Source organism: Panthera pardus, unplaced genomic scaffold (genome assembly GCF_024362965.1).
Source record: "Panthera pardus isolate Hobbes unplaced genomic scaffold, ASM2436296v1 HiC_scaffold_24, whole genome shotgun sequence".
NCBI lineage: Eukaryota > Metazoa > Chordata > Mammalia > Carnivora > Felidae > Panthera > Panthera pardus.
Genome location: NW_026526810.1, coordinates 108087752 through 108114805, shown reverse-complemented (window position 1 = coordinate 108114805; position 27054 = coordinate 108087752). Strand labels below are relative to the sequence as shown.

General features: G+C 39.1%; 1 protein-coding gene across 6 annotated transcripts in view; it reads left to right on the top strand.

Annotated features, from left to right (window-relative positions):
• The first annotated feature begins 6394 nt into the window (after positions 1-6394).
• The window catches only part of MED6 (mediator complex subunit 6), a 100837-nt gene continuing 80177 nt past the window's right edge, over positions 6395-27054 (top strand). For 2 of the 6 annotated variants that reach the window (XM_053889546.1, XM_053889545.1), the window contains exons 1-6: positions 7774-9938; positions 11020-11179; positions 12452-12543; positions 14508-14590; positions 14947-15055; positions 17171-17286. In XM_053889546.1, coding sequence (XP_053745521.1) covers positions 9827-9938; positions 11020-11179; positions 12452-12543; positions 14508-14590; positions 14947-15055; positions 17171-17286 — 672 coding nt within the window. In that variant the 5' untranslated portion in view covers positions 7774-9826. Of the gene's footprint in view, positions 6547-7769; positions 9939-11019; positions 11180-12451; positions 12544-14507; positions 14591-14946; positions 15056-17170; positions 17287-27054 lie in introns of those variants that run through there. The other 4 variants (XM_019451382.2, XM_053889544.1, XM_019451380.2 and 1 more) reach the window with 4 other exon arrangements.

Sequence of the window (27054 nt, the reverse complement as noted above, 5' to 3'; positions counted from 1 at the left end):
AGAAAATTGGATCAAATATTTAACACCTCATAGTAAGCCTGGCCATGATGACTATATGTATTATTGTGAAGATAAATCCTCTATTAATCATTAAAAAGTAGCAAACTAAAATAAGATACAAAGCCCTGGAGGTTAGCACACATATGCAATATGTTTTACATTTTACATGGGTATACTGTATATCCAAATGGTATATGCATTGCTACTCTTCTTTGTGTGTATAATTTGGGAATAACTCATGGCATGGACTGGTGACACACAAAAAAGTTGCCGTATTACAAACTCTGTTATTTGAAACATTTTTTTCTGTTTTTAAGTCAAGTTTTTATCTTCTTTTAATCTGGATCTTTGAAAGGACATTGAATCTTATACTTGAGCACTCACAGGAAAGTAAAGAATTAGCTCACATTACATGTCAGGTCCACATAAATCCATACTCACAAGGACAAAGATCTGTGAAGGAAAGGGTCACTTTCTCTGGCAGGAAATGGAAAATGATCCCAGAAACTTTCTTCCTACCAATGAGGATTTGGTAAGGCTTATTACATAAATATACACCGTACATGGCCCTGAGAAAATATAATTATTTTTTTATGTCCACACATTTTAGATTTAGAATAAATAAGATGTAAACCACGGGAAAACTCAGCAGGAGATAAATTTTGGAGAATACAAAGAGCATAATTACTAGGAAGGCAAACCTGGTGTCAGAGTTACCAGGCAACCAATCCCAAGAGAAAGTAACATGAAAGTGGATTGGGAGACAGGGTCATCCAAACATCTAAAAGGCTAGGCAATTAGGTGTCTGAGGAGAAGTGGAAATGAACGTGTTATCATTTCATGGGGAGTTAAGAAAGTTTCCTAACAAGCCAGCAGAGAGAAAATGAAGAGAAGGGGACTATTTGCCAATATAGGTATTATTAACCATTCCCTGCCTTCTCCCTACTCACCTACTCTCCTCTAACGAAAATCACATTAGTCCCTAATTGTCAACATCTGCAGAGTAAGAAACTTAAAAAAACTTTCTTCTTCATTCTAATCTTGCTTACACATGAGGAGGTTTTTCCAGGTGTGTGTGTGTGTGTGTGTGTGTGTGTGTGCATGCATGTGTGTGCATACACATTTGCCCTCCTGTATATTGGGCTTAGGGTGTGAGTGAGGGAAGGGAGAAAATAGCATTCAAAGTTTCCAGGTCGGGGGGGTGGGGGGGGCGGGCAGCTGGCTGTCTCAGTTGATAGAGCACGTGACTCTTTTTTTTTTAGTTTATTTATTTATTTTGAGAGAGCAAGAGAGATAGTGAGGAGGGGAGGAGTGGAGAGAGAGGGAGAGAGAGAGAATCCCAAGCAGGCCCTGCACTGTCAGCACAGAGCTCGAGATGGGGCTCGAACTCATGAAATGTGAGATCATGACCTGAGCCAAAATTGGCCACTTAACCTAGTGAGTCACCCAGGTGCCCCTCATGACTCTTAATCTTAGGGTTGTGAGTTCTAGCCCCGTTGGGTGTGGAGCCTACCTAAAACAAGACCAAACCAACCAATCAACCAACCAAACAAACAAACAAAGTAAAAAACTCACAAAGTTTCCAGATGGAACCATTTCCAAGCGGTCAAAGACATAAACATCCTGTGCAGTTCCGGAATCCACGAGAAGCTCAGTGTTGTAGGGGTTCAGTGTGTAGAGTGGTGGTTTGGGGTTGAGAGATAAAGCTGTAAAGCAAACTGGGGCCCACTTGTGTCCTTTGGGCCGAAAATAGGGAGTCAGAGATTCTAGAACAAGAAAGCTCTTTTAAGGGTAAAGTTCCCCTAGCAACAATGTTCAGGCAAGACAGACGGGGTGTTGAAATTAGAAGAGCAGCAGTGGTGATGCCAAGGAGAAGCCTCATACAGGACAGGAGCCTGCGGAGAATGGACAGGATTTGGTGGTACACTGGATACAGGTGGCAAGGAAGAGGGGAGGCAAGACTTCTTGGCCAGGAGCAAGAATACAGGCAAGGGTGAAAATCTTGCCACCTGGGACACAGAACAGCAAGTTGGAGCTGTCCAGGTGGAGATTGCAAATACGTTTCTGGAACTCAGAAGAGAGGTCTGGATTAGGCTACTTTGTAAACCCTGATAATAGACAGTAGCTGAAGCCACAGCTACTAGAATTAGATCTTCTAGAGAGGAGAGTAAAAAACAAGAAGATAGAAAAGATGAGGCATGGAACTAAGGATTCGAGAATTTTGTGGGTAAAACAAAGGAAGAGAACCCAATGTAAGGGATAGAAAAGAAATGGTCTAGGGCGCCTGGGTGACTCAATCGGTTGAGTGTCCGACTTCGGCTCAGGTCATGATCTCACGGTTCGTGGGTTTGAGCCCCTCATCTGGCTCTGTGCTGACAGTTCAGAGCCTGGAGCCTCCTTCAGATTCTGTGTCTCCCTCTCTCTCTGCCCCTCCCCCACTCCCAGTCTGTCTCTCTCTCTCTCAAAAACAAATAAAACATTTAAAAAAATTAAAAGAAAAAGAAAAGAAATGGTCTGAGAAGCAGCAGAATACTAGAAGCAGGTAGTGCCATGGAGACCAGGAAAGACAATTTTGAGAGGCTGGGGTATCTCATGCTTCCAGATTCTGTGTCCAACACTTAAAGGGTACATTTCCTCTTAAGCACTCATGATCATATGAGGCATAAAGCAAATCTAAACAAATATTAAAGAATAGGCATTATGTAGAACATGTTCTCTGAGAATAATGCAATTAAGTTAGAAGTTAAAACAAAAAGATAGGTTAAAAATTCTATATATATGGAAGTTAAAAACACACTTATAAGTAGCTCATATGTCAAGGAAGAAATTGAATTAGAACTTAATGAACACTTACAGCAAATGATAATGAAAACACTATACATCACATCTTGAGGTATACAATGAAAATGTTTCCCCAAGGAAAATTTATAGCCTTTCATGCTTATTTAAGAAATGAATAGAAGCTGAAAATTAATGAGCTAAATGTTTATCTCAGTAAATTAGGAAAAGATCAACAGAGTAAAACCAAAGAAAATAGAAGGAAGGGAAGAATAAAAACACAAGCAAAAATAAGAGAAATACAAAAAGATACAATAGAACAAGTTCATAAAACTAAAAGTTTTTCTTTAAAATATATACAAATTAGATAAACCTTTGGTGACATGAATCATGAAAAAAGAGAAGAAAAAAGTAATTGGCTAGAAATGGGGACATACGTGCAGATATAGCTTAGATCAAAAAGACAAGATGAGAATACCATGAAGAATTCTATTACTAATAAGGTCTAGGAATTGCTATTTTCTTCTCCCTTGTCATCCTGTTTGGGAAACCGCCTAATCCTCTATTTGCAGGACCCTAAGAATAAGCAAGATCTACCAGCAGATTTCCAAGCTATTGCCACAGCCACCCCCTTCCCAAAATTTGCTGGGATAGTCACTTGAGATATAGCAATTTGACTTTCAGTATCACTGTTAGGGCCCTACTTGCCATATCAGTAATCCGTAATCGGTGTTCAGTAATCAAGGATCTTCCTTGGAATACTTCCTTTGCTTTACACCAGAATTAGCCAAGCATTTCAGGGGCATACTCGACCCAATTGGTGTGAGGATTGTTAGCAGTCTTTGAATGCCATATTGGAGTCTGATCAATTTAGTCCACCTTTGCTATTGCTTTTTCATGCTCCGTGAGTCTTATGAGGTTTAGTGCTATACAACCTCATGGAGACATGGCTGTTGTTCTGCAATGGAAATAAAAATCCAAGGAGGGGTTCTTGGAAGGATTCTATTTCTTCTGTGCTAAGCTTATCTGTGCTCTCTCTCTGGGATTCTAGTATTGAACTCTTAGTAATCAGATTTTTTTGAGCTGTTGCCCACGTCAGGTTTTGGTATTTTCCATGGTAGGATACCACACAAAACATAACCATGTGTGTATCTTTTTATTCAGTGCATTTCCAGAACAATAGCATAAAGGAAGTTGTTCTACATTGTTCTAAGGTCAAGAGAGATTTTAAGGAGTTTTCTTGTCACTTTTCATAAATCCATTTCCATTGAGCAATCATGCCCAGGAACTTGTGGGGCACAGTGTCAGGAATAAGGCAGCCCCCACGCCCAGTCCCAAGAAATGAACCAGATCACGTCACCCCACCCCCCTCTCTGCCCAAAGGCCATCCCTTGGCCTGGATGGAAGAGTTCCAGTCTTGTTGTAGACTGTAGGTCTGAGGGCTCAAAGCCCAGAGCTTCCTCCAACTGCTTCATTTTTTTTTAAAGTTTGATTTATTTATTTTGAGAGAGACAGAGACAGCACGAGTAAGGGAGGAACAGAGAGAGGGGGAGAGAGAGAATCCCAAACAGGCTCCACACTGTCAGCACGGAGCCTGATACAGGGCTCGAACTCAAAATTGTGAGATGGTGACCTGAGCTGAAACCAAGTCAGATGCTTAACCGACTGAACCACCCAGGCGCCTCTAATCCCTTCATTTTGAAGCTTCTAAGAGATGCCTGAGAAGCTGGGAAAAACTAGAAGACAGCGATACTGCTAAGCATCCTATAAGGCACGGGACAGCTCTCTGTATCTCCAGCAAAGAATTTTCTGGCCCAAAATGTCAACAGTGCGAGGGCTGAGAAACCCTAGAGTACAGAGTGTCCAGCAGAGACTTCATGCACATGGATATAGACATGTTCAAAAATAAATCATTACCCCTTTTTTCACCTACTCACTTGTTACTTGTCATTCCTAATCCGATTAATGGCATCTAGTCTTATAAATCAGTATCTTGGGAATCATTTTTATTTTCTCTCTCTCTCTCATCAGGCTCATCTGTTAGTCATTGATTCCCTGCCCATTCTATCTCCTAAATATCTGTAATCCTTCGTTCCCCCTCAGCTACTGTTGCCTTTGTATGAGCGTAGACATGATTTAGTTTGCAACCTTCTTCTAAATGGACTCCCTGCTTTGAGTCTTATAAATGCCTCCAACTCATCCTCCTTGAATAATCTTTCTAAAATAGAGCCCAATCACATTTCTCCCACCAGCTACAAGATAAAGGCTGATCTCCTAGGTCTGACTTACCGTGATTACCATGTGTTTTATTATCTGCACACCCATGTTCTGGTGCTCTTTTTCCTAATCCCCTTTTCTCCTAATAAAAACCCCAGAAAACAAAACCAGCAAAACCAAAAGCTTGATGTTTCACACTTCTGTTTATTGGACACGATGTTCCCCCTTTTTGGAATGCCCTCTCCACCAGGACCCCCACCAGTCTCTCCTGAAAATTTCCTCCTGGAAAAATCCATTGTTTAAAAAAACTCTGTTCTGTGCAAGTGCATACTTCTGTTGGGACAGTTATATACATACCACCTCTGGTATAAAAGCCCAGTTCAAAAATTGAACTGTAAGAGAGCAATACAGTATATTTTCATCCTACTTAGATGTAAAAATTTTGAATTCCCAGCAGATGAGGTGAAAAATCCCTGTAAATTCATGATCCTCCCCCTTTGCTCCTGGATTGTAAATTCTGGGGGAGCTCTCATAGTATCTAAGTTTTAGAGAAGATATATACACCCACACTTCATCTCTGTATATAGGGCTCCTTTGGATTTGGGGGTTCCTTCTCCACATCAGTGTCTTACTTGTAGATACCCTCATCCTCTTGCTTTTTAAGGGGCCACACTGGAGCTTGAGAATCTTTCTGAGGCTTTCTATGGCTTCCCCTATCACAGAATGATTCCCTATCTATGGGCTTGCTTCCTACCCCAGATTACCTGGAATGCAGACACTAAACCCTTAGTCAGGGACCAAGAGGTATTCCCTTTCTCTTAATGTTGTTAATATCTCACTCCAGAAACATTTCCAGTCTTGTGAAATTTTTGTCTGAGGCATCTAAGAATTTATTTAATGGGTTTAGACTTTTAATGGGGTTAGTCACTTAAAAGTTAATGAGTCTCAAATTGTTTCCGCTTAGATCTGTAGCATCCCACACTTGCAGGATTAAAAACAACGGCGTACTCGCTCCTAAATCTAACAGCCCCTGGATACACTCGAGGGACCTTTTAAAATTGAAGATGCACCACCCCCCCAACCTCTGGGTCAGAATTTTTTTTTTTTTTTTAACGATCACAAAAGATCAAGGTCCAGTTTTCGAATCTCTCAGTGGTTGGCGAGAGGCAGGACTCGGCTCAGTCTCATATACCTCAAAGCCTCCCCATTTTTTTCCGTCTGTAGTGGCTTTCTCCCCGCCTCTTCTGCTCCTTCTCTCTGCTCCTACTCGCCCCGCCCAGCTCCACTTCCCGGCCCCGCCCCTCACCTCTTTCCCGCTCCTTCACCTGCCAGCCCGGCCCCTCCCCTCTCTTCCCCAGTCCCGCCCCCTCCTCCTTGCCCCTCCCCTCCCCAGGCCGCTCTCCAGGCCGCGCAGTCTCCGCCTGGCGTTCCTCGCAGTCCCTGCAGTCAGCCTGGCGCCGCTTCCGTCGTCGGAGCTGTTACGTTTCTACTGCACGCCGGAAAGAGAACCCGCGAGCGCTTTGGGGATTATGGCGGCCGTGGATATCCGAGGTAACCGGCGCTGTTACCCTTTGTTTCCTGATTGGCTGGGAGCTGGTTTGGGGGTTTGTAGCTCGCGGGGGCAAGGTTCAGGTTCGTTTGTGGTAACTCCCAAGGCTCTGATCTGGCGAAATTCGTTCTCCCCAGCTTCTCAGCGGTCTCTTAGAAGCTTCAAAACGAAGGGGTTGGAAGCTCTGGGCTTTGCCCTCAGACCTGCAGTGTTGTTGCAGACACGCTCTCCAACAAGACTGGGGCTGTTTTGTCCAGGTGAAGGGGTGGCCTTTGGGCCGAGAGGTGGGATGACGTGAGTTGGTTCATCTCTTGGGACTGGGCGTGGGAGCTGCCTTATTCCTGACACTGCGCCCCACGCGTCCCCGGGCATGAATCCCGAAGATTTTCTTTTTGAGTCTCTAATACCTGCCGTAGAACACACCACAATTACTGAGCGCAAGGATCGGTCCTTTTTCACAACTGAACTGTAAAGGTGCTCAGGTATTTGTTGAATCAGTGAATATATACAGGGAGGCAACATCCCTTAATTGCTATTTGATCTCCGTATAAATTAGGCTATACATTCTCCCCAGCACACGTACACACATCTTTTTCATTGAATTTGTAAAAAAAAAAAAAAAAAAAAAAAAAAAAAGAAAAAGAAAAGAAAAAGAAAGAAGCCTAGGAATTGTGCTCTGGAATTTCAAAGAGTGAAAATATAGCTTGAAGCGTGAGAATTTCGTTCCAAACAGACCAGCTTCCCCCTTGGGAGGAGGTATCATGGAAGTTACTCTTCATGAGAACGAGAAAAATTTGAGAGTGAGTGTCCGTGAATATCTTTATTTTTTACTGTTGTGGTGGTGGCTTCCACAAAACTTCTTACACCTGTAAGAAACTCTCAATCAATATTTACTTCCGTTTGAAACTTTGTGTACTTTTCCTTTAAGGAAGTGTGAATTTTTGTACCTAGATGCAAGCCCTCTTACCCCTGGCCAATTAAAGAAAAAGGGCTTTCCTCAAAAGATGTCTAACTGTAATATGTTCCTAATCGTTTTCACCTAGGGTTATTTTTGTTTGCATATACCTGATTTTTAAAGAGAAGTGTTTTGAGATTCCTCTTTCTATGTTAACCAAATTGGGGTCTAGCACGCTTAATAGAAATGTATTCTCATTTATAGTTATTCAGAGTGTCCAGTGATCTTCAGCATTTCTGTACCGTGTTTTTATGGTTTTGTTTTTTTGTTTTTTTGTTTTTTTCATCGTGAGAGTTTCAAGTGCCTAATTTTATCACTTGCTATTAGAGAGCTGTAGTTAGGCTATGTCAACATGTTCTCTTGCTGTTGAATAAAAAAAAGAAACATCTAGTCCCTCAGTGTTTTCAAATACTTACCTTTCACAATGTTTTACTTTTACTTAGATTTGTTAAGGTCATTACAAAGGCTTTAAGGTGGGAGAATGTCTGGTGTGTTAGAGGAACAGTAAGGTCAGTATGCCTGAAGCAGAGAGAGAGGAGGTGAGAAGGAGATGAGGTCAGAAAGGTAATTGGTGGCTTGATCATATAGGTAGGGATCGTTGGCCATAGTAAAGTCTTTGGCTTTTCCAGTGAGTAAAACAGACCGCCACTGGGAGGTTTTCACCAAAGGGGATGATCATAATCTGACTTTCTTTTTTTAAAGGATCACTTTGACTGTTGAGAACAGTGTAGAAAGGTGAGGGTGGAATTAGGAAGACCAGTTGGGAATTCATTCCTGTAATACAAGGAAATGTCAAGGTAGCTGGGACTAGGGTGGTAACAGTGGAGGTGGTAAGAAGTGGTTGGAGTTTGTTTGACTTAGTAGTGTATTCTCTTAATGGCGGTGTGATCACAGGTAGTCCTCAGGTGGGACAGGTAATATTTTCTCAGCCACATATCACCCTCTTAATCTCAGTTAACCATTTTGTAAGTGAACGTCCTTGGATTCTGGAGTATATGTGAACCTGTGATGAGTAGAGTCACTTGTCCTTGGCCCTCAATCATAAATTAATTAACATTTGCTGACTATTTTAAATCTGGCCCTATGCAAGTTCTTGATGAGCAAGACATGGCCTCAGTCGTCTAAAAAGTCAAATATAATGGGAACACGTTTGTATTTCTGGTTATGAGTATTAATAAAAGTGTAAAAAATTTCTGTGAGAACATAGAGAAAGAAGCCATTATTTTTGTCTTGCGAAGTAGACAAAGGCTTTGGAGAGATACTGACATTTGAAATGAGTTCAACCTAGCGTGACTGTTTAAATGATATACTAACCTCACACCTTTTTGAAAATAAAAGGAGTCTCTATTTTTCAAAAAGGCATAAACTGGGGGGAGGGGAGGAAAGGTACAAACTAGAACAGCCTTGATTAAGCCAGAGATAAATTTGCTCATGATAATTTTAAAATAAATTGTTGGTACTGCCACCAACATCACCCTAATTAACATTTATTGGGTTATTACAATGTGCTAAGCATTTTATGTACACAATCTAGCATATGGATACTATGTAGTATCTATATAGTACCAACCTCTTTGAGTTCTGTGTGGTAAAGTGGCTAAAATAGTGCCCGGCGCAAAGTCAGTGTTCAGAAGCGGTAAACAATATTCTTTGCATTTGTATTGGTCTCCTAAGCCATACTTGCCTGGTTTTTAGCTTTGATTAGTTTACCAAATGAGGAAAATATGACATAGGACTGCTGATCAGGATACATCTTCGTGAAGAAAATTATAGGGAAAATATACTGAACAGTCACTTGGAGCAGATGGCATTTATGATTCCTTCTGAATTCTGATTCCTTATTTAAACTTAATATATCCTATCCAAATTCATTATCATTATTTTCCTAAATGAGTATTGGTTCCTAAGTTCTCTGACTTTATAATTGATGATTCAGGAAATTGTCTGTTTTCTCCCCTAAGAATGTCTATTTGTCCTTATTTTCCCATGCATCGCCATTGCCTTCCACCAGTCTTCATTATCTCATGCCCATATTTATTGACTCTCCATAATCGTTGATAGGTAGAATCTCTAATTACACATTTGTTTCTGCAAATTACTCTTCTACCTATGCTGAAATGATCTGTAATAATTTAACAGTTTATTGTCAGTAACCTATTATGACATCATACAGACATAGTTCCATTATGTGAGAAACCTATAATTGTCCATCTACAAATGCTTTTGTTAATAATCATTCCTAAAGAAATAAGAAAGAAATGTGTAAGAAAGTTGCTTTAAAGAAAACTACTTTAATAACTGGATTGTAGTGTTTAAAGCTGAGAATAATGATTATCCTTAGTTGCTTTTCATTAAAAAAATCTTTTGCTGAAAATGTTATTTCCTGGGCTGATATTTGGATATTATGGCATGATGTAGTTATGATGAACCATCTTAATGGTCAGTACTGATTATTTGGTCATTGATGTACTTCATCTGTTTGCTTTTTCCTTGGTTTTGCAACACACACAGCACATTTTACCTTTATGTAATTACTTTTTCTCATTTTACTCATTTCCTTCAGAACCGCTTATTGCCTTGGATTAGGTCTTTTTTTTTCAGAGCTGCCAGAAGCAATTACCGTTTAGAGAGGTTGAAGTTTTCAGTTCTTCCCTTTTTTAACCAGTATTAAATAGGCATTTTGATGTTCAGACTTACTCTTAATGGGATTTAGTATGATCAATGATATGGAACATTATTGCAATCAATAGCCAATAAAAGCTCAGTAGTTAAAGCTATCTAGTTCTGTTTACCATGTCTTGTTTTTCTTTTTGCATTTTGAAATATTAAAGAGTTAATTCTATTCCAAAATATGAAATTGTATGTAATTAAGGGCATTCTACTTCTCATTAACTTCATAACTTTTACATTCATTATCTCCTCTGTAATAATAGCTTCCTAACTTATTTCTCTGTCCCTAATTGGTGAGATCTCAAACTGGTGGCTGTGAGTGTGTTTTCTTTGGGATGCATGTTGTCTGACAATTTTTGAACAAAACTCAAGATTTCCAATTTTTTGAGACTTTTCTACATTTTATATCCTATCATTTCACATAATCAAATTATTCTCTAACCACTTACCTCTATATTGGTCTATCTTTGTATGTGCATTCTCTCTGCTTGGAATTACTTTGCCCCCCCTCCCCCACCTTTTTTTGTCCTAGATGAACCTCTGTTTATTCTTTAACGTGTAGTGCTAAAACCCACCTCCTCCTCACCCAGTGAAAAATCATTACTGTTCCCTCAGACAAAGTATTCTCCCTCCACCATGCGCTGATAACACATTTATTCATATCTTTATTTTGGTGCTTATCATGTCACCTTGTTATTGCTTTCTTGCACACTTACCTCTTCTGTGAAAGTGTATAGGTTAGGATCCTTGTCATCCTTATATTCATAATGCTTCCTGCATTAGATGCATAATAAATGTTGGATTGGCTTTTTTACTTTTTTCTCATCCTTTATCATTTTGTTTCCTATAGATAATCTGCTGGGAATCTCTTGGGTTGACAGTTCCTGGATCCCCATTTTGAACAGTGGAAGTGTCCTGGATTACTTTTCAGAAAGAAGTAATCCTTTCTACGACAGGACATGTAATAATGAAGTGGTCAAAATGCAGAGGCTTACATTAGAACACTTAAAGTAAGTTACTGTAAGAAGATAGCATTGTTGCCAGTTAGAGATTTTGAAATGAATGGTTCTTTCAAGCTATGGATAGTGAGTACAGAGTAGAAGTTTGGGAAGAACTGGAGTTTTGTTTGGGTTTGTACAAATTTGACATGCAAAAGAATGATCAGTAATCACTTGTAACCTAGGAAGTCTTTTCTGTATAATTTCATATATTACTGTCTAGTAAAATACAGCTATTAGGTTTAGATGCAGCTCTAATTAGTGATTTTAGCAATCAACTGTTATCCTCAACCAGGTGACCATACTTACTGTCTCTCTCTTTTTTTTTTTAATGTATATTTTTGAAAGAGAGAGAGACAGAGGGAGGGGCAGAGCGAGAGAGGGAGATACAATCTAAAGCAGACTCCAAGCCCTGACCTGTCAGCACAGAGCCCGACGCAGGGCTTGAGCCCATGAACCGCGAAATCATGACCTGAGCTGGAGTCGGACGCTTAACCGACTAAGCCACCCAGGGGCCCCTTACCGTCTCTTTTACATCGAATGTAATGTCTTAAACTATAGTCCGGTTTATAGTAGATTTTTCTTTGTAGGACAAATAAAATTTCTGCTTGACATTTGCAAAGTATTTTTTCAGAGTTAGGATGCTAAATAATTAAGAATTATTACAAAAGTTTCTGAAACAGCTGTGTATATAGTTTTTAATCTATCATTAAACATCAGAGAGGGTTCATGAAATTAAATTTCTGTGGTATTTTAAATGACTTTTGTTATGAGGCAAATATTTACAACTATTAGGACAACTTGTTGCTTTTAAACAATCTGGCAGGTTAAAAAAATGTGTTGGAAGGATGAGGTTTTTGATGTTTTCTAGTTGAGTAGAATATAGAGTTGAAATATATGGTCAAGACATGTATAGTCTTCATGTACTATATATTTTTAGATTTTACATATATTTATGTATCTCAGGAAGCATCACGCTATTTTAGTTGCAGTTTTTTGAAATGTACACTCTTCAGTGTACTTTTATGACTGAATATGCTCAGATTTAAGTTTATTATGAATTTTTATAGAGAAACTTTGTTGTTTAAAAATCAAATCTTACTTTATATCCCACCTATCTGGGAAAATAGCCAGTTTTATTGGACAGCCAGTTTTTAATATCAAACATAGGCAGTTTTAATCCAATTTATAATGTTGCTGTATTTTTATATAATAATCTGAACGTTCTACACAGTTGTTTGTTGAGCATTCATAGATCTCTGGGTGTCTGTGTTCTGTTTTCAGTCAAATGGTTGGAGTGGAATACATCCTTCTACACGCTCAAGAGCCCATTCTTTTTATCATTCGGAAGCAACAGCGGCAGTCCCCTACCCAAGGTAAAAATGTGTAGACTTTAGGCATAATTTTCTTCTTAAAATGCCATGGCTTACTTAACTTTCTGAGCCACATGTTCTTATCTTTTTGGATTGGGGTCTGTTTGGGGGATCCCCAAGACCATATGCATGTTCAGTGCCTTGCTAAGAGGAATCAGCAGACTCAGCATCTAGGTATGTTAGTTATAATCAAGATTTGTTATGGCAGTGCAGTAAGGATCCACAGACAGATGAATAAGGGAAAAAGCCATATCAAGCGGGATCTGTGGGAATCCACGTGTAAGCTTCCGTTGCTTTCCCTCCTGCGAGGGGCCTCACCAAGTGCATCCTCCCTCCAGCAGCCCCCACGCACATGTGTAATATGTCTGCCCAGGGAAGGCCTTTTGATACTCAGTTTCTTTTGAAGGCTAATCATGTGGACATCCTCTGCCTGCCAAAATTCCAGCTTCTCAGAAGGAAATGAGGTTTCCATTGTAACCATGTTGTTACAGACAAATTGTCTAGGCACTGTAGTATAGCAGGCATAAATTTACCACTTAGGAAATATTTCAAAAGCCAAGTTCCACTAGTCATATGCTTGGATATCAGGAGTCTTCTAGCGTGCCCAAGGACAACTCTGTAAGCACTAACAAAGCAACTTGCTATGTTGCAGCCACCTCTTCTGTGAGTATAGTTATTGGGAACCTCTGGTGCCCTAAGTAATGTCTCATCTCAGTCCGCTGAGTCTAATTCTGTTACAAATTGATAGAGGATCAACTGAAAATCCTCGTTGACCTATTCAACCAAAATTCTTACCTGGCTTCTGTTACTAAACATAAACTTGCTCTAGAAATCATACTGAAGGGTGCAGAATTCAGATTTGACTTTGAATCAAAGAGCTAGTCACCTATTCCAGACATGACCAGCTTTATCTCCTTATTAGATAACCTTTTCAAGACATTTAGGAAAAACCTGCACCCTGGTATTGGTTCTTGAGCAAAGAATGACTTGCTAAAGAAGTTGTGGTTCCAGAGTCAAGAATCCAAATGTAATTTCAAAATCAATGATCTAGAGCCCCTTCCCCAAGGAAAAAAGAACCTTAGACAAAGGCAAGACCAGGAACAAGATTTCCATGATGAGAGGGTTCAAGGTATGGAAGCGACAGAGGTGGTACCAGCTTCACTAGCAGCTGTTTTCTTCTTTAGGACCCAGGAATGGGGCACAGTGGCAAGTTTAAAAAAAAAAAAATTTTTTTTTTTTTTAGTGTTTATTTAAAAAAATTTTTTTTGTTGTTTATTTATTTTTGAGAGATAGAACACAAGTGAGGGAGGGGCCGAGGGAGAGAGAGGCACAGAGTCCGAAGCAGGCTTCAGGCTCTGAGCTGTTGGCCCAGAGCCTGACGTGGGGCTCGAACTCACGAGCGGTGAGATCATGACCTGAACCAAAGTCAGACACTTAACCAACTAAGCCATCCAGGCGTCCCTGCAGTGGCAAGTTCAGTGCATCTGATATCTTCACCCTAGGCCCTAAATCTCTCACTCTAAGGTCTTATTCTCCATAGTGTAGTTGAGTGATAGCAGCGTTCGATCACTTGGAACTTATTAAAAATGCACTATCCCTACTGAATAAGAATCTGACTTTCACAAGATGCTCAGGTGATTCAGAGGCACGTTCAAGTTTGAGAAGCACTGCTCTAGGTTGCAAACCTTTTCTGTTATGGTCCAGAGAGTAAATATTTTAGGCTTTGAGGGCCTCGTGGAGTCTGTAACAGCTACTCAACCAGTGTCAGAGCAGCCTTAGATAATATAAATGAATGAGTATGGCTGTTTTCCAATATAAATTTATTTACAAAAATGGGAATTGCCAAACGATGCCTTAAGCTTTAATACGGAAAAATAGCAAATTTTAGTTGTTCTTTTTATGAAAATCTATTTAGCAGTTTGTATGCATAGCTGTATTCATGAATGTTTTTATTTTCACTGCTTTAGTTATCCCACTGGCTGATTACTATATCATTGCTGGAGTGATCTATCAGGCACCAGACTTGGGGTCAGTTATAAACTCTAGGGTGGTAAGTATCTTCACATTCTTGAAACACTAAACAAAACTTTTAATCAAGCTATATTTAATCAAAACTTTTAATCAATCAACTTTTAATCAAGTATCCAGGAATCCAACAAAAGCTTCTCCTTCTCTTTCTCGTGTAGGTTGGTATGAAGGGTTGACTATCAGAATATCTTGAACATTGGTTACTATGGGCCAAGTCCGTGTTAAAAGTATATATCACAGCCCAGCTCTATAGTGATTCAGGTTCTGGAAAAACCCCAGAAAATTACTATCTTTGCATATGTAATATTTTGTGGGTGTTTACTTTGGAGATTTTAGTTGATCTAATGAGAAATTCAGAATTTGTTTTCTTTTTACAAGCTCACTGCAGTGCATGGCATTCAGTCAGCTTTTGATGAAGCTATGTCCTACTGTCGATATCATCCTTCCAAAGGTTATTGGTGGCACTTCAAAGATCATGAAGAACAAGGTAGGTAGAATACCTGGACCTCCTAAGAACTCTTTGATGTTTTGAGAATGAAGCTGTTTTCTTTAGGAAAATGGCTATTGATTTCTAGGTGTGTTTTACATAGGAAGATTTCATAGGGTGATGGCATTGTCCTAGCTATGATTCCTGTAACTGGATTTGGTAATAATAGCTTTCCCATAGGAACAGATGTAAATTTTAATCTGTAGGTAACTGGTAATCTTTTATAAATTGATTCAAGGTTTTAAAATATTTGGAACATATAGAGGATAATCAGTGTTTGGAATGAATCATGATGATGTATCCTGCTTACCTAACTGTTGAGTCATCTTGAAATCTGGAGCCTAAATATCCCCAGTCTTCAAAGTAGGGGAGATGCTTTTATAGCCCTATTTCCAGATGGCCAGTCTGTTTAATGATCTTTCCATGTTACTACCTACCCAGGTCCCCTAGTTTCCATAGCTGCTAATCTGCTACTTGTTCTGCACCGTATTTTACAATAAAAGTACTCCTGGAAATGTGTCTATGACAATATACCTATACTCGAAATTTCCTTCTCTGAGAAGTAGCAACTCAAAATAAGTTATTGAGGGAAAAATAGCTTTTAAATAGAATTCAGCCTTTATTATTATTTTTTTTTTAACGTTTATTTTTGAGACAGAGAGAGAGCATGAATGGTTGAGGGTCAGAGAGAGGGAGACACAGAATCCGAAACAGGCTCCAGGCTCTGAGCTGTCAGCACAGAGCCCGACGCGGGGCTCAAACTCACGGACCACGAGATCATGACCTGAGCCGAAGTTGGCCGCCCAACCGACTGAGCCACCCAGGCGCCCCAGAATTCAGCCTTTAAATGGAGCAAATGGTCTTTCAGATACAGTTGTATTTATTCTTTTTTTTTTTTCTTCAATATGTGAAATTTATTGTCAAATTGGTTTCCATCAGTTGTATTTATTCTTAATAGTAGGTGCAGGTGGCAACATTTGACATAGGAAGGTTTCTCCCCAGAGCTATTTGCCCCTGTTATAATGGAATGTTTGCAATAAAACTTATCTGGAACTCTTCATTGAGAGACAGTGCCTCAGTCCACTTAACCTTCTGAGGAAGTTCCACACACGTTTGATTTCAGAAATTCTCTTGCAGGTTCTTTTCTTTCTTTCTTCATGATCTGCTGTTGTTTGGTTTGTCCTGTCCCCTGCCCTTCCCAGTGAATTACAGTCTTTATAATTGAGTATGGTAACTTGAGTTTGTGAATGTTGCATTTCCATTTGTAGCTATTAGGTATAGTGGGAAGACCATTTTAATATACTTAAAATATACACAAGATAATTTCAAATTAATACTCTGGATTGTGATTTAGATAATTATGGAAAACTTTAGCCTTAAAATTCTCTTTCTTTTTTTTAACGTTAATTTTGAGAGAGAGAAACAGAGTGTAAGCAGGGTAGGGACAGAGAGAGGGAGACACAGAATCCAAAGCAGGCTCCAGGCTCTGAGCTGTCAGCACAGAGCCCAACGTGGGGCTTGAACTCACGAACTGTGAGATCATGACCTGAGCCAAAGTCAGACACTTAACCGACTGAGCCACCCAGGCGCCCCAGCCTTAAAATTCTTAATATCTATGTATGCTTACATACCAAAACTGAAGTATCTTTAAAAGAATCAGCTTTTCATTTTTTTATTTTTATTTTTTTTAAGATTTTTTGAAGTTTGTTTAATTATTTTGAGAGAGAGAGCAGGGGAGGAGCAGAGAGAGAAGGAGAAAGAGAATCCTAAGCAGGCTCTGTGCTCTTAGCACAGAGCCCAACGTGGGGCTCAAATTCACAAACCATGATATCACGACCTGAGCCGAAAATGAGTCAGATGCTTAACCCACTGACCCACCTAGGTGCCGGAGGAGTCAGCATTTTAAATGTTAAAATGTTAACTTCATTTAAGAGGGAGAGTTAGAACACTTGTTTGTATATGTTGTGTTTAATTTATTTGGGGGGATGGTTTTTGGAATAGCAGTCATTAAAAATAATGATAATTTGAGTATATTCATGGTGGACAAAGGTATGTAAAATATAAGACACCAAACTAATTAGGCAGTGTTTTGATTTGGATTTCATATTTTAATAGATAAAGTCAAACCTAAAGCCAAAAGGAAAGAGGAACCAAGCTCTATTTTTCAGAGACAACGTGTGGATGCTTTGCTCCTGGACCTTAGGCAGAAATTTCCACCCAAATTTGTGCAGGTAATGAGAATGCATGTGGTTAATGTTGATTTGACACTTTTTCCTGGAATATTTATTTTTAATCGAGAACTGTTTCAGATGTGACCTAAAAAGACTGACTTTCCTCATTAATTAAAAAATGGTCTCTTGGCGAAAAATCGTATCTGAATCAAAGGAAAGGTTTTCAAAGACTTAATGGAAGAAGTAGGTAAGGGGATTGTAATTAACACTGTTCTGTGCCTTTAAGTTTATTTTCTCTTTGAATCCTCACAGACTAAGGACTGCATATGCACAATGTTCTCATTCAAAGGTTGCTGAAAGTGTCATAGATGGTAACTAAACTAGAATCTGAAACATGTTGTTTTTACTCTGTCTGCTGCCTTTCAGCCTGATGTGGTAGCTATCTAAGTCCTTAAATGATAGATTAGTTAAAACTTTTGTAATAAAAAGAACATTTGAGGTAGAGCATTTGGCATAATAAATGGAGGAAGCAGGAGTAGTAATAAATAGAGTTACATCATAATGGTGATTTAGTTATGTGAATTCCATTGTTATTTTGGGTGGTTTTGACAGCAATAGCAAAGTGAGCTTTTGAAGTGAGGTAGGTATGTGAACATGTTATTCTCCTGGTTAGTCTTAGTTCATACAGGTGTTTACCAGGGCTGTGTGTACACAAGGTTGGGGGACTAAGATTTTCAGGTGCGTTTTAGATTAAATGAGATTTTTCACACTTTGAGATAACTTTAAAACAGGCCTCCTGTTCCCCTTTCCCTGACCCTCCTTGTGTGAGAGGAGTGCACTGTTGGAATGGTAATGTGATGAAGGGAGCAGAAGACAGAGTGGAAAGCAGCGCAGGAAATCTTGCGAATTGTATTTGGAGATAAATTGTGTCTTTCGAATAAATAAACAAATGTATCGTAGTGTCTGTAGGAATCTGAGTACCCATGACAGTGTAGATGAGGTGTCGTTGACCATTCAGTCAGTGAGTACATAGTATTTATGAGGGAGGCTGGGTGGGGGAAGAACACCTAGACATGCACAGAACAGCAGCCGTTAGGCACATGTTGACTACCAAGCATGTGAAACATGGCTCGTCTAAGGTGCGCTGTGATGGAAGTGTAAAATACATACTGGGCTCGAAGACTTAGGGAGAAAAAGTAAAATATCTTAATAATTTTAAAATATTGATTATATGTTGAAAAAATGCTATTTTAGATATATTTGGTTAAAAAATAAAATTTATCGGTTTCTGTTTGAAAATGTAACTACCAACTTACATTTGTGGTTCACATATTTCTTTTGGATAATGCTGATCTAGAAAATGGGGATAGAACACACAAAACCAGAAACATGAAAGAGTATTAATGGACACATTAATGGCTATATTAATTCATGGACAGATTTCTCAGAAACCAGAAATCCTTAGTTAGTTCTTCTTTGTCTAGTTCCTTGAGCTATAAACTTAAGACTGCTTATTTGAGAACTTTCTTTCCTTTTTTTAAAAATTTTAAAATCTTTAAAATTTTTCTTTAAAAACATTTTTTTAAAGTTTATTTTTATTTTGAGACAGAGAGTGTGCAAGAGCAGGGAAGCAAGAGGGGCAGAGAGAGAGAGGGAGAGAGAATCCCAAGCAGCCTCCGTGTTATTGGCACAGAGCCAGCGTGGGGCTTGAACTTGTGAACCGTGAGATCATGACCTGAGCTGAAATCAAGAGTCAGTCAGATGCTTAACTGACTGAGCCACCCAGGCACCCCTCTTCTTTTTAATGTAGGCATTTATTACTATAAATGTTACTGTTAGTACTGCTTTTGCTGCATCCCATAAGTTTGGGTATGTTGTGTTTTCATTTTTATTTCTTTCCAGATTTGATTTCCTTTTTGATTTCTTCTGTGACCCCTAAGTTGTTCAGGAGTATGTTGCTTAATTTTCACATACAAGTTAGCAAATGCAAAGAAATTGAAAAGGAAAATGAAACTAAGAGTTGTTTTCAAAAGACAAAACTGACAGACTTTTAACTAGAGTAATAAGAGGAGACTCAAGTAAAATTAGAAATGAAAGAGGAGAGGGGCGCCTGGGTGGCTCAGTCGATTAAGTGTCCAACTTCGACTCAGGCCATGATCTCACAGCTCGTGAGTTCAAGCCCCGCATCGGGCTTTGTGCTGACAGCTTGGAGCCTGGAGCCTGTTTCAGATTCCGTGTCTCCCCCCTCTCTCTGACCCTCCCCCATTCATGCTCTGTCTCTGTCTCAAAAATAAATAAACGTTAAAAAAAAAAAAAAAAGAAATGAAAGAGGAGATAGAAACAAAAGGATCATAAGAGACTGTATAAACAATTACATGCCAACAAATTGGAAAACCTAAAAAAAAAGAAAGAAAAGAAAAGAAAATTGGAAAACCTGTAAGAAATTCCTAGAAACATACAACCTCCCAAGACTAAGTCATGAAGAAATATAAAATCTCAACAAACCAAAAGTAAATAAGGAGATTAAATTAGTTCTCACAAACCTCTCCACAAAGAAAAGCCTGGGACCAGATGACTTCACTGGTGAGTTCTACCAAACATTTAAAGGGAATTAATACCAGTCCTCAGACTCTTTCAAAAATTGCAAGAGGAAGGGAACATTTTCAAATTCATTTTATGAGGACAGCATTAATCTGATACCAAAGGCAGACAAAGACACTACAAGAGAAGAAAACTACAGTTCAATATCCATGATGAACACAGATGCAAAAATCCTCAATGAAACACTAGCAAACTGAATTTAACAGCACCTTAAGAGAATCCTACACCATGATCAAGTGGGATTTATCCCTGAGATGTAAGGATGGTTCAACATACTGAAATGAATCTTGTGATATACTGCATTATCAGAACAAAGGTTAAAAATCACGTGATCATCTCGATAGATTCAGAAAAGGCATGTGACAAAATTCAGCACCCTTTTATGATTAAAAAAAAATTCAAGAAAATGGATATAAAAGGAATGTACCTCAACGTAATAAAGGCCATATGTGATAAACCCACAGCCCACATACTCAATGGTGAAAAACAGTTTTTCCTTTAAGATCAGAAACAAGACAACGATGCCCACTCTCCACAGTACTGGAAGTTCTAGCCAGGGAAATTAAGCAAGAAGAAGAAATAAAAGGCATTCAAGTAGGAAAAGAAGTAAAATTGTCTTTATACATGATCCGTGACAAATCTTATACATAACAATTCTAAAGATTCCCCTAAAAAGCGGTTAGAACTAATCAACGAATTCAGTAAAGTTGCAAGATGCAAAATGAACACTCAATTGGTTGAATTTCTGTACACTAACAACAAACTATCTGAGGAGGATTAAGAAAACAATCCCATAAAAAATACATGGTAGTAAACTTTTTGTTTTCAGCTTTATTGAGATGTAACTAGTGTTTACCATTGTGTAAGTTTAAGGTATACAGTGTGCTGATTTGGTACACTTCTGTATTGCAAAGTGACTTACCATAGCATTAGCTAACACTTCCATCATGTCACATAACTGCCTTTTCTTTTTTTGTGGTGACATCATTCAGGATTCACTCTTACCAACTTTTAAATGTATAATACAGTATTAACTATAACCACCATGCTGTACATCAGATCCCTAGAACTTAAGTTATCAGTGGAGGTTTGTACCCATTGACCAACATACTCCTCTTCTCCTGCCAACCCTCTCTCAAGCCACTGATAACCATCCTTTACTCTGTATGAATTTGACCTTTTTATTTTTTTTATTTATTAAAAAAAATTTTTTTAATCTTTATTTTTGAGAGAGAGAGAGAGAGAGAGACAGTGCAAGTGGGGGAGAAACAGAGAGAGATGGGGAGACAGTATCTGAAGCAGGCTTCAGGCTCTGAGCCGTCAGCACAGAGCCCAACGCGGGGCTCAAATTCATGAACCGGGAGTTCATGGCCTGAGCTGAAGTCAGATGCTTAACCGACTGAGCCACCCAGGCGCCCCCGAATTTGGCCTTTTTAGATTTCATTTATATGTGAAAGTATTTCACATTCTCTTTCTGGTTTATTTCCCTTAGCATAATGCCTTCAAGGTTCATCTTTTTTTTCTGCAAATGGCAGCATTTCCTGCTTTCTGGTGGCTGGAAAAGACTCAATTTCATACCACATTTTCTTTATTCATCTTTTGATTATAGGTTGTTTCTATATCTTGGCTATTGTGAGTAATGCTGCAGTGAACATGGGAATGCAGATGTCTTTTCAGTATCCTGTTTTCATTTTCTTTGGATATATCCTCCTAAGTGGGCTTGCTGGATCATTTGGTATTTCTATTTTTAATTTTTTAAGGGATCCTCTGTACTGTTTTCCTTCCATACTGTTTGTACCAGTTTACATTTCTGCCAACGGGGTACAAGTGTTCCCTCTTCTCCACATCTTCACCAGCACTTGTAATCTGTTGTCTTTTTGATGATAGTCATTCTAATAGGTGTAAAGGGATATCTCATTGTGGTTTTGATTTGCATTTCTCTGATGATTAGAATGTTGAGCACCTTTTAATGTACTTGTTAGCCAATTGTATGGCTTCTTTGGAAAAATATTTATTCAGTTCCTCTGCCCATTTTTTAATTGGGTCGTTCGGTGTTTTTGTTTCGTTGTTTTGCTTTTGAGTTGTATGAGTTCTTCATATATTTTGGATCATAACCCCTTACCAGATATGTGATTTGCAAATATTTTCTCCCGTTCTGTAGGTTGCCTTTTCATTTTGTCGATGGTTTCCTTTGCTGTGCAGCTTTTTCTTTTGATGGAGTCCCACTTGTTTATTTTTGCTTTTGATGTGTTTGCTTTTGGTGTCAAAACCAAAAAGTTATCTCCCAGACAGATGTCATGGAGCTTATGGCCTATGTTTTCTTCTAGATATTTATGGTTTCAGGTCTCATGATTTCAGTCCATTTTGAGCTAATCTTTATGTATGGTATAAGACAGTGGTCTACTTTTGGGGTGCCTGGGTGGCTCAGTCGGTTAAGCATCTGACTTCGGCTCAGGTCATGATCTCGTGGTCCATGAGTTTGAGCCCCGCGTCAGGCTCTGTGCTGACAGCTCAGAGCCTGGAGCCTGTTTAAGATTCTGTGTCTCCCTCTCTCTCTGACCCTCCCCCATTCATGCTGCATCTCTCTCTGTCTCAAAAATAAATAAACGTTAAAAAAAAATTTGCAAAAAAGATAGTGGTCTACTTTTATTCTTTTGCACATGGCTGTCCAGTTTTCCTAACACTGTTTATTGAAGAGACTGTCCTTTCCCCATTGTGTTTTCCTAGTCCTTTGTTATTAACTAATTGACCATATATTTGTGGCTTTATCTCTGGACTCTCTGTTATGTTCCATTGACGTATGTGTCTTTTTATGGCAATATCACACTGCTTTGATTAACCACAGCTTTGTAGCATAGTTTGAGCTGGAAGCATTCCCATGTTTATCGCAGCATTGTGCACAGTCGCCAAGGTAGGGAAACAACCCACATGGCCAATAACAGATAAATGGATAAAGAAACTGTGGTATATACGTATAGCGGAATATTATTCAGCCTTTAAAAAGAAGGAAATTTTACCATTTGCAGCATCATGGGTGGACCTGTTAGACACTATGCTAAGTAAAATAAGTCAGTTGCAGAAGGATGAGTACTATATGATTCCCTTATATGAGGTGTCTAAAGTAGTCAAACTTACAGATGCAGAAAATATGGTGGTTGCCAGAGGACAGAGGAAGGGGGGAAATAGGGAGGTGTTAAATGAATATAAAGTTACGGTTATACAAGATGAATAAGTTCTGGAGATCTGCTGTACCACATAGTGCCTATAGGTAACCATATGGTGTTGCACACTTAAAAACTTGGTAAGAGGGTAGATGTCTTGTCGAGTGTTCTTAGCACACGAATAAAACCCAAAACCAAAGAAACATAAGGAATCTTTTGGGAAGTGATGGATGTGTTTACCTTGATTGTGGTGGTGGTATCCCAGGTGCATGTGTATGTCCAAACTCATCAAATTGTATACATTAAATATTACCCTATGTGATTGTGGTGGGGAAGAGTAATGGAATACAAGACGTAAAAGATGGTTAGGGTTAGACTGAGGATTTTGTATGCTGGACAAAGGAATTTATGGTTCATTTTATAGTCCAGTATTTATTTGCTATTTTAAACATTAAGTTATTTGAATTATTTGAACTGTCATCACTACAAACCAAAGCAGTGTCAATTTTTATATATTCTTTTTTAAATAATGCTCTCTTGAAGTATAGAAATATCTTTTTTCCTTTTAATGTTTGTTTATTTTTGAGAGAGAGACAGAGTGCGAGCAGGGGAGGGGCAGAGAGAGAGGGAGACACAGAATCTGAAGCAGGCTCCAGGCTCTGAGCTGTCAGCACACAGCCCGACATGGGGCTCAAACCCCTGAACCATGAGATCATGACCTAAGCTGAAGTCGGATGCTCAACCGGCTGAGCCACCCAGGCGCCCTGAGAAATCTCTTTTAAAAAAAAAAAAAAAAAAAAAAAGATTTTAAAAAGTATTTATGTATTTATTTTGAGAAAGAGACTGCGTGAACAGGGGAGAGGCAGAGAGAGAGGGAGAGAGAGAATCCCAAGCAGGCTCCATGCTCAGCCCAGAGCCCCACCTGGGATTTGATCCCATGACCATGAGATCATGACAAGAGTCAGGTGCTTAACCAACTGAGCCACCCAGGTGCCCTAGAAATATTTTGTACCTCATCTTCTAGATGCTTACCACTGACTAGCTGAGAACTATGAATGGTGGCAGTCGGGACCCATTAAATGTTACAAAACAAGTTGCAAGGAAGTAATGCAGTATAGTTTTATGTTTTATGAAGGTGACCATTAACAATGTAGAGGATGCTTAGGAAAAGGTGATGTTTAGAATCAGAGAAGTTAGGTTGTGGAGAGCTTGAACTAATTCTGTGCCTGTAGAGAGAAGATAGATTCAAGAGATATTTGAATTCAGGATTGCCCAAATTTGGTGGTTGGATTTGGAGAGGTTGGCAGTAAGGATAATTCTGAGGCTTCAGGCTTAGATTTAGACTTGGTTTTGATTGTTAACCAAAATTCAGAATATAGGAAAAGAAACAGATTTGTGGTTTAAATATTAGGGGTTTAAATTTTAGTTGTTAAGCATTCTATTTTCATTGACCAACCGCCGGAACATTCAGTAGTTTACTGCTGTGTTTGGGTTCTGAGGTATTCCAGCTGAATTATCTCTTTTTTTTTTTTTTTTTTTTTTTCTGGCTGAGTGTCCTGTTAAGTCCCATGTGCTGTCCTATCCTGATGAGCTAGGCTGGACAGTGCAGAAAACTCAAAGACTTTTGAATCTTAAAACAAAAAAAAAAACAACTTTGCTTTATAGAAAGTTATAGAAATTTAAGATAATATATAAAAGTAAAGAGAATAATTACAAACAAAATCCCCATGTACCCGTTATCTGGCTTTAACAGTTATTAAACATAGCCAGGCTTGTTTTGTCTTCTTTCTCTATTTCCTCCCAATTATTTTGAGGCAGGTTGTAGACTTCATATCATTTCAGTGAGTTTTTTACATTTTTCTTTTAAAGGTTTAGCTACAGTCATACTTCAGTTGTCATTTTCTAGAACCCCACATTTCCTGGGGCGTGTGGGTGGTTCAGTTGGTTAAGTGTCCGACTTTGGCTCAGGTCATGTTCTCGTGGTTCATGAGTTCGAGCCCTACATTGGGTTCTGTGCTGACAGCTCAACCTGGAGACTGGTTCAGATTCTGTGTCTCCCTCTCTCTCTGCTCCTCCCCCATTTGCGCTCTCTCTCTCTCTCTCTCTCTCTCTCTCTCAAAAATAAATATTAAAAAAAATTTTTTAGAACCCCACCTTTCATTTAACCATCCAAGGGCCAAAGCCAACTCCCAAAGGGAGAGTATGTCCAACTCTTTGTAACAGAACTAGGAGAAAGATGGCTTTTTCTAGAATTGTTCCTCCCTTTGCTCCTTCTACCCAAAACATTTCTCCTTACATCAAGAGAAGAAAATAGATACTTGGTTTACTTGAAATTTCCTACGAGCTCCCTATTTACCCATTGTGTCTCCCAGAACTATTTGTAGTTCAGAACTTACTCCTACTTATCCATTATTTGACAGTTGAGCTGCTGGGTTGCCCCTATGAAAGTGCTCAGGAGAATATTAGAAAAGTCCTGCCTACTTTGCTGGAACTCCTTTTTCCATATTTTAATTTGTGTTACTACTGAGAGTTACACTGATACTGATGTGATAGGAGTTCAGGGCCTTTTATGATGAATGTCTTTTCAATGCTGTTTTCAGAAGATGCTAGAACACCATAGTATATTACTTCAGCTAGATTTATCACAAGGTTACTTGATCAGATTTTGTCAGAAAGGTGCCCCCATTTTATTTTCCTATCTGAAACCACATCCTACTAGTTTGTTTGACAGTATTCACTAGAAAAGCTGAGAGAGAGTGCATTGGATGTTATTCCAGTGTCCAGATCTAGTCCAGTGTCCAGTATAGTTCAAATGGTTCAGTGCTAGGAGTATAAGAAAACCCCTCTCAATTTCTCATTTCCTCAATGTTGTGCCATATATTTCCTCTCTTGTTTTAAAGTAAGAAAAACTATTTGTTCCCTCAGATTGCTTTGTACATGTTTAATTCCTGATGTGTTCATAAGATACGTGATAATGTGGGTGTGTTGAGGGTTCCCATAACGCCCTCATGTTTGGAGATTTGCTTGAAGGACTCACAAGATTTATTTCAGTGACATAGTAAGGATATACAGCCAGATGAAAAAGACAAGTAGCGTCTGGAGGAGCCCATGTGCAGGCTTCCTTATATCCTCTCCTTCTCATTAGGAGTTACACAAAATGTGTTCTTTCAACAACGAAAATGAGGCAACGTGTGTGGTATTTCTGCCCAAAGAAGTCCATTAGAGGCTTGGTTCCAATGTTTTTTGGGTGGGGTGGGGGCGGGGGGGATCATCCTATAGGTGCTCTCTAGCTCATACCAAAATTCACATGCCTGGAAGAAAAGCAAATGTTCAGCATGAACAACATTGTACAGTCTAGGCACAATGAGCCACCACTATCAGAATGGTGAGAACTTTCCAAAATTCAAATTCCTAGTCATCAACAAAGGCCACCCTTGCCTTTCAAACATAGAAGCCTCAAGCCTTCTATGTTAATCTTTTCTGCACAATGGATAATAGTATGGAGCTCAGTTTTGGTCTTATTAAGTGTAATGTTCCCAGAACTTGCAGTTGGGACGGGCTAGTAGGCAGTTGGCAGCATGAATCTGGAACATGTGATATCAGGAAATTTGGTCATCTTTAGTCCTAGGAATAGATAAGAAAGCTTAGGGAGGGCATAGAAATTCAGAAAATGCCTGGAGATGTTTACTTTAAAAATGAAGAGAACATTTTCTTTGGAGATGACAGAGAAGTCTATAAAGCAATGTGTGTGTATAGGTAAGGGTATAAGTTTGAAGGTAGTTAGATGGGAGGGAACTTGGGTTGTTGACATCCCTTTTTTAAAACGTAGACTACAGGGGCACCTGGGTGGCTTAGTCGGTTAAGTGTCCGACTTCGGCTCAGGTCATGATCTTGCGGTCCGTGAATTTGAGCCCCGTGTCGGGCTCTGTGCTGACAGCTCAGAGCCTGGAGCCTGTTTCAGATTCTGTGTCTCCCTCTTTCTCTCTCCTCCCCTGCTCATGCTCTGTCTCTCTCTTCTCAAAAATAAATAAACGTTAAAAAAAAATTAAAAACATAGACTACAGAG